Raw genomic sequence first — 8,371 nt, 5'->3', positions numbered from 1 at the left:
GACTAGTCTTGGTCCTTTGTTTCTACATCCGACAGAAGTGCACGGTTGTCATTCTTTGGATGATATTGAGGTTTTTTTGAAGGATTCTGGATGGGATTATAATAGTATGCAAGAGTATTTACCTAGTCATATTGTGGATCATGTGAGACAAAGTATGGGCAGGGTAAGACAATCAAATCAAATGGATAAACCTTGGTGGATAAAATCTAGTACTGGCAAGTTCACTGTAAAGTCTGCATGGGAGATTCTTAGAAGTAAGGATGAAGTTTCTGAAGACTTTAAGAGAATTTGGGTGAAGGGGCTACCTTTCAAAATTTCTTTCTTTGGTTGGAGGGTATGGACTTACAGAGTTCCCGTTGCTGATATCATTTCTTCATGGAATCCTAACATTTCTCCCTTATGTCAGTGTTGCAGGGTTCCTGTAAGAGAAACTATTGAACATCTTTTTCTTTCAGGTGAAGTGGCAACTTATATTTGGGATCATTATGCAAGGGCTGCTGGTATACTAGGTCCTTGGATTCAAGTTAAATATACCATGAAAAAGTGGTGGGTTGCACAAGGTAATACTAGGCTGAGAATGGTTTTTCAAGCAGTTCCTAACATTATTCTGTGGTTTCTATGGAAGAGGAGGAATACTATCTTACATGGAGGGGTCTATATTAGAAACAAGGCGATTTGGGATATCAATGCTACTATCCACAAGTTTATTAGGTTTCATTTTCACTATGATCATATCCCTAATACTTGGCCTCATATGGTAGCTCTTCTGGAAAGGTTCAGACCTGTGGTTCATTTTAAAATTGTTAAATGGATTCCTCCTCCTATAGGTTGGCTGAAATGTAACACTGATGGTGCCTCTAGAGGAAACCCAGGTCTCAGTGCTTCTGCTTTTTGCTTAAGAAATCATGAAGGCAGGTTTTTGGGGGCTAAGGGGATGAAAATTATTGATTCCACAACTTTAGTGGCTGAAGCTAAGGCTATAAGTGAAGGTTTACAATATTGTTTAGAGAATCATTACTCTAACATTATTATTGAGACTGATTCTTTGGCAATGGTTAACATCATTAATGGAGTCTGGAAAATTCCTTGGAGTGTGAGTATTGAGGTTGGCTCAATTCACAGAATAAGAGATCTCATTTCAGTAAGAGTACAACACTCCTTAAGGGAGGGAAATACTTTTGCTGATTTTTTTTGCTAACTTGGTTTTCAATTTTGCAGGTACATATGAATTTAATTCAGATCAAGATGTCCCTAGTGAAGGAAGGAAAATCATCATGATGGACAAAGGAAACACCCCTTACATTAGGACAAAACATATCAACAGTACTGCTCAATAGGAGACTGATTTTTTAGGACTATTCTTACAATGTTACTATCTGAATCATAAGTGAAGCTATAGATGTTAAAATTATTGGGAATGTTTTAAGTCTGAAGCAATTTCGTTTGGTTGACAGTACTTGCACCTGGTGAGAGCTTTGAGGTGTTCATATGGTACTAAATCAGGACTTTAAACTTTCAAATAGTTAATTATCTATAAGCTTAGCTTGATTCAGATTACTTATATCACTGATTGAAACAATGTGGAATTTTTTATTTTTTATTTTTGATGGCAATATCTAAACTTTTATTGGTGGTATTAATTCCAACTGTGGAATTCAGTCCAATGAAGTATAGATATTAAGATTGAAATAATTTCTACTATTAAAAGTTTACCTGGTATCAGCAAGTCGACTGCGGGTCAGCTACAAGCGTCATTTTCAAATTTTGATCGGGGTCACCAAGTAGACATGCAATCTTGGTGGGATTTCTAATCAATGGTAGCACTTATTGGCTATAGAAGAGGCAAATACATCTCTCAAACCCCCAGATGAACAGATCTCACAGGTGGAGCTTCATCTGCAGCTTCAAACCAAAGGCCCCTAATTGCCCGAGGAGATGAACCCCAAACTCGATCGCTACTTCGATCTATGAGTACACAAAGTTCATCTTGGTAGGCTGGCCTCTATATCGAAGGTGGATGGCAGCATTTGAGCTTGTCTGAAATCTTCATCCAAGCTTTGTCCCTTCAATTCCATCAGTGATATCCATCTGCACTTTCCTTATTTTTTAAATTTTTAATTTTTTAGCTTAATTTTGTTTGTTTTCTTCTTTATTATGGGTTGTGTCACTTTTGGACCAGACCCTTGTAAATAGTTGTTAATTTTTAATAATAGGGCCTTAGAGCCCATCTTTGATTAAAAAAAAAAAGAAGAGATTTTTATGGTGGTTGATTCATGTACTAATATGATAATTTGCTATTTAATATTTAATTTATTAAATAATTTATAACAGTTAAATTTAATATAGGGGTAAAATTGTAATCTAACTATTGCCTAAAATTCTTCCCACTTAGTATACTACTATTTGTTTGTATATTTCATGTAAGTTAGTCAAATTGAGTGATTTTGCTAGTTTTTAGAAATTGAGAGGGATTTAAATCATATTTAGAAAAAATATATTCAAATTCAAAATATTCTTCGCAAAAAGTATGGTGAAACACAACTCTAACTTCGACTTTAAAATTTCAAATAAAATAACTAATATTTGATTTTCATGACCAAACGTCCACTTAATTTGCATATGGGAAGTGCTTAGAGGAAACAAATGAGATATTCATTCTATTCAAGATTTTGTATAGGTTAAAACTAAGGTAATCAACAATCAGTATTTCATTTGCCAAAAAATATTCAAACTAGTTTGCTTTAGACTAACAAATTCCAAAAGAATTGTGTTGGTGTTGCTCAATTTCTGCACCCTACAGGTATAGCTTGAATTCTTTTCTTAAAGTTGGCACTTTTTTCTTGTGGAACAAGGCTTTTATCTTCCTATAAATAAGAGACTCTCTTACCTTTATTATATTATTGAAAATAAGAATTTCTACAATTTTCTCCATCTCTTCATTATTATTTTATAACACTTTTATATGCAAGAAAAATAGCTTTTTTTACCCTTCCCCTCTCATGCTTCTTTTCCAACTCATTTATTTTTACAAAACTCTCATTCTAATTCCTAGCAAGTCATAAAGAGATAATAAATTATGAATCTATGGAAATGATCAAAAAGGGAAAGAAAGCAATAAATAAAAGACAACCACAAATATCGTTACATCATCCTCTACGAAACACACATTCATCTTCAAAAGCTAAGTAAAAAATGTACCTAAAAGATTAGAAAATTAAAAATATCTGCTTCGTATATATAGATATGTCTCTGAATGGACATCTTTCTCCGCCATCTGATGCCTGTTAACACCCAATTTTTGCCTCCTTATAAGATATACCCTACCCATGTAGCTATTTGGTTAATTACTATTTTGAAATCAATTTTTTTTTACCTATGTATTTGTTATTTTTGTTATTTGAATAATCATGCCTTCATTATTATTATTATTATTATTATTATCTTGACACTTTATAAAGCATCTTCGTGAATATTTGTTATGGATTATCATAAACTTTTTATGTATAATATATACGATACACGCGTTAATTAAATAAGTATTTTATTTATTCATATTCTCACGTAATTTTATTATTTTGCTTGTAATTAATTTAAAGAATGATATCTTACGTAGTGTTATCATTTACTCGATTACTTATCAGTTAATGCAGATACATCATTTTATTAATCAAACAAGAAAAAATTACACAACAAGGCAAACATGTGATGTGTATTTACGATATATAAATCACTAAAAAAATACAATTTGTAGCTATATGTAGGGTTTTGTAGCAATTTTTTCCCTCTCTCCCTCTCTCTCTCTCACCGTCTCTCTCTCTCTCTCTGCCTTTCACTCCTCTCTCTCTAGCCCAAAAAACATTTCACATAAATATGATATTGTATTTTGTTTTATGTATCAAATGTATTTGTATTCCATATCAAATGTATTTTGTATTATGTATCAAATGTATACACATTATGTATCAAAAGCATTATGAAATTTGTATTCTTGCATTTGTAGTCCTCCACACAAATTGTGTTCGTCAATACAATTGATACAATTATATTTGATATATAATACAAACCAATTGTATCAATTGCATACAACATATTATAATTGTATTTGTATCAACTGTATTTGTATTCTACATCAATTGTATTCAGACTATAACGAATACAACATGTATTACAAATCAGTTGTATCAATTGTATTCATGATACAACCTGATACAACATGTATTCAATCTCTCTCCCAAAATTCGCTCGTCTATCTCCTCCCCTAACATGTAGATATAATTTGTAATTAAGAAAATGATAACTACCGATTTTTAATTAAGCCAAAACTATAGTCATTTTTGACGATTTCCCATCAAACAACCACCTTATTCAATCTCGACCCAATTTTACTTGGGTTCTTGTCTACAAATGTGGCCCAATTTCAAATTCCCAAACCAATTCCACAATTAACCCAATCTGAATAGCCCATTTCTTCTGCCTCCCCTGGTTTTCTCTCTCGCCAGCCACCACTAGCCGGTGAACCCTCTGAACGCCACCACGCCGAACTAATCCCCGCACTCAGTATCCCAAAATCCAAAGAGTCTTTCTTCTCCGGCAAACCTCGATAAACTCTCAGAAGGCGGATATCCATCACTCAGTGATTGATTTCTCCATTGCCGTCGTCATGTTCGTTTCTAGATATACTCAACGGCGCTCTCTCAGAACCCTAACATCTCTATTTTCTCAATGTTCCTTACAGTATATTCCATCTCTCTCTCTCTCTCTCTTTTGTTTTCTCGTTCTAAGTTTGTTTAGAGTAAATCATTCTAATGGACCTTTTTATCTGTTTTTTGAAAGAAAAAATATTACTATCCAGCTAACTGACTACTCAAATCCACAAATTAAGCACTATATTTTCACTTATTTGATACAGTGTGTACATTGAACAACGCAGGCATGAGATTCCGAGGAGATACGATTCGGTGAACATAATGTCTAGCAGTGGGAATATGGTGAGTTCTCCGGTCAAACACGTAAAAGTTCCTATTTGCAATGTTGGAGTGCGGTGGATGTCAGGGAAAAGCATGAGGAGCAGAGTGGCAGCTAGAATGCAAAATGAGTCCAGCAAAACCCTAAGAGAGATTCGAAGGTCAAAGAAGTTAAAGTTGAAGCTCATGACTGATGAAGAACGATTAATTTATAATCTCAGAAGAGTAGGTTCAATTGTTCCTAAATTATTTACACCCAAATGCAATCATCTCAGATTTTACTGTTTCCCGTCCTCCCTTTTTGCTCGTTAGAAAGAATTGCATTCTTTTTTCTTCCCTTTTTCGTGCATACAAAATACTTTTCCTATCTAGCTATGATAATCATAAAGAAAGAATCATTTTTCTTTGAAGTATATTGGTGAAATTCTTCATGTGTGCTGAAGTTTTGCCATAAATGTGCCATTTTGCTTCTTAGCAAATTATGCTTTGCTGCTTGTGTGTTTGTAATTACTGAAGCTCGTGGCGATGATGCTGAGCGAAAATTTCTCTTGTGGATTCATCTAGTGGTGCATACGTATAATTAGACTAGCACAATAAGAGTCAGTTGGTTAAACTCTTAAAGATATCAAGTTGAACAGACTTCCAAAGTCCACTTGAAATGATCTTATGTGTTTGTTGGTACTTACCAAACATTTTAAAAACTTTTTCTCTGCGTGCCTTTCTACCATGCAGTGTTTCAACTTGTTACCGTTCCATCAATCAGTATGTTCAAAAGTCAGACTCATATTCTGTTTCTTATGTCTATATGGTTAGCGATTGGTGCACAACCATTTGTTTTGGCTGTTCTAAATAATGCAGCAAAGTGTGCCATCTTGCTTCTGTTATCGTATTTTGAGTGTTTTGTTTTTTCACATATTGTTTCATTTGTCAAACTTTAGTTTGTTGCGGTCTTGTGTATATCTACTCAACGAAACCTTATTAATCCAACTCAACTTTCTCACTTCCTTCACTAGTGTAGGCAAAGAAAAAAGTGGCCTTGCTACTTCAGAAGTTGAAAAAATATGAGCTCCCAGATTTACCATCTCCGCGGCATGATCCTGAGCTTTTGACTCCTGAGCAACTGCAAGCGTATAAGAAGATTGGTTTCAGGAATAAAAATTATGTCCCTGTTGGTGTCCGTGGAGTCTTTGGAGGAGTTGTCCAAAATATGCACCTCCACTGGAAGTTTCATGAGACTGTGCAAGTTTGTTGTGATAACTTCCCCAAGGAAAAAATTAAGGAGATGTCTTCTATGCTAGCTCGACTAAGTGGTGGAATAGTGATTAACATACATAATGTGAAAACGATTATTATGTTTCGTGGCAGAAACTACCGGCAGCCAAAGAATTTGATACCTGTCAACACACTTACGAAAAGGAAGGTGAGCTACAAATCTCCTTTTATTTTCCTTGCCCATTGTGTGTCAATCCATTACTTATGTATGGGCCTTCTAGTAAGTTGTGTTGATGAATTGGTATATGTTTCTTTTAACTCCTTAATTTTGTATTTGCTCGAGGGAACCTCAGTTCTATCTGTGTTTCATGCACGTATGATGTAAAACTTCAGGGAGCTATGTATCTTAAGCATCAATATTTGACATGTACTCCAGGTCCATCTGTTGTATTCAGTTTAACCGAAGTTCAATTCTCTTGCATGTGAAAGTAGTACAATGGGTTGATCATGTACAATGTCTCATCTATTGAAAATTTGTTGATCCATCTGCTTTTGGGACGTAGTATTGAAAATTTGTTGATCCATGTGAATCGTGAACTCTTCCAATACGTATTGTATGTAATGAGCTGGATTTTCTGCAACTTGCCTAGGACTGAGAATTTGAACATGTTTGGTTGATGAGCACACACCTTCTGTTTGACAATGTTATTCTTGGTTTGTAGGCATTATTTAAAGCCCGATTCGAACAAGCACTAGATTCACAGAAATTAAACATAAAGAAAATAGAACAAGAGCTTCGGAGGAAGGGAGTAAATCCTGATGATCCAGCTGCCAGAGCCAGCATCCAGCGAGTAGCATCCACATTCTTCAATGCCATTGATAAGAAAGAAGGAAGCCCATATGTTTTTCAGGAGGATTATGGTACTAAGTTGAGTCACAGCAGTAGTGTAGACGAAAAACATTCAACAGCTGAAGACAGTGACCAGGAGGAGCTTGATGATTTCATTGCTCAGATAGAAAAGGCAGCTGATGACGAATGGGCAGCTGAGGAAGAAGCAGAAAAAGAAGAATCGGGGAGGATTAGATATTGGAACAAAGAAGATATAGGTGGTCGATTCAGAAGATTTGGAAGTGATGAATCAGATGATGAGACAGGAGGAAGGTCAAGTGGCAGGAGTAAGACGTATGGAAGGAAGATGGGTGATGACGATGAACAAGATGATGCATCTGAAGATGACAGTGAATTGGATGATGATGATGGTCGACGTACCCACACGTACAATGCTCCTTTCAGGCATCCAAAGTATAAAACAGAGAAATGGCAGAAAGGTAAGAGCAATAGACCTATGAATGAGGAAGGTTCAAGAAGAAATTTTGATCCTTATTTGAAGGGAACGATGGCTTCAGATAGGTTAAGTGACCTTGAGGAAGCCATGTGGGCTTCAGACGATGAGGGTGGGCAGAACTCAACCCAACCAAGTGAGTATAGAAGTAGTAGTGATGAGGGGGAGGATTATGATAAGATTGCAACATGGGAATCAGATGTAGATGATGCACCTGGTTCGAGGGCATCAAGAGGGGTTGGTAATAGCTTTAGGACCAGTGGTCAAGGGCAAATGAAGAAAAATGAGGATACCCACGAGAGCAAGAGAAAGGTGAAAAGCTCAAAAGACATGGATGAAACTTGGGACAGCGATTGACCAGGATGCCAAGGGATACAGACATTGAGGCTGGTGTTATTTATGGTACTTGATCTATGCAAACTGATCAGGAAGAAAAGTATTGACTATCAAGTTTAGTGGTTATGGAAGTTTGTGGTTTCTAGTTGAATGCTTTCTTCACATGGGCAGGGAATCAAGCTAGCTATTTCTTCGTGTCTGCTGCTTTTGTGCACCTAAATTTCTTTATTTGTAGTTTTCTTGTATCCACATTGTTTTAGGTAACAATTCCCTTCTCATAATGTTTGTCAAAGCAATTGTGCTGCAGAAAGAGTAGTACATCGATGAATCTACTGTGGTAACGCTTGTATATTAACAGTGAACCAAATTGTTGTTTCCATAATATATTCAAATTGACTCGTGAGTCGGGTCTTCAATTAGTTTATAATGATTTTTTTCATGCTTACTTATATTATTAATTTTCTACTATGAAAAATAGCTTTTTAAAACGTATTATAATGCCATCAATTTTGTACA

The 8,371-nt window shown here is 35.4% G+C and overlaps 1 protein-coding gene across 1 annotated transcript; it reads left to right on the top strand.

The window, feature by feature from the left end:
* Positions 1-4,432: 4,432 nt before the first annotated feature.
* LOC102595407 (uncharacterized CRM domain-containing protein At3g25440, chloroplastic) lies at positions 4,433-8,274 on the top strand. The gene is made up of 4 exons (XM_006362957.2): positions 4,433-4,734; positions 4,931-5,189; positions 5,983-6,384; positions 6,899-8,274. The coding sequence occupies exons 1-4, from the start codon at positions 4,661-4,663 to the stop codon at positions 7,874-7,876; spliced, it is 1,713 nt and encodes a 570-aa protein (XP_006363019.1). The 5' UTR covers positions 4,433-4,660; the 3' UTR covers positions 7,877-8,274.
* The last annotated feature ends 97 nt before the right edge of the window (positions 8,275-8,371 follow it).

Source organism: Solanum tuberosum, unplaced genomic scaffold (assembly GCF_000226075.1).
Source record: "Solanum tuberosum cultivar DM 1-3 516 R44 unplaced genomic scaffold, SolTub_3.0 scf00413, whole genome shotgun sequence".
In the NCBI taxonomy this organism is placed as follows: domain Eukaryota; kingdom Viridiplantae; phylum Streptophyta; class Magnoliopsida; order Solanales; family Solanaceae; genus Solanum; species Solanum tuberosum.
The sequence above is the reverse complement of the archived record's forward strand: the minus strand, read 5'-3'. Positions and strand labels throughout refer to the sequence as shown.

What these genes read in the sequence shown, in the direction of transcription:
- LOC102595407 (XM_006362957.2), top strand. Translation starts at nt 4,661, where the DNA reads ATGTTCGTTTCTAGATATACTCAACGGCGCTCTCTCAGAACCCTAACA. An exon ending in TTTTCTCAATGTTCCTTACA is followed by an intron (nt 4,735 to 4,930) that starts GTATATTCCATC and finishes TGAACAACGCAG; the next exon opens with GCATGAGATTCCGAGGAGAT. An exon ending in ACACACTTACGAAAAGGAAG is followed by an intron (nt 6,385 to 6,898) that starts GTGAGCTACAAA and finishes CTTGGTTTGTAG; the next exon opens with GCATTATTTAAAGCCCGATT.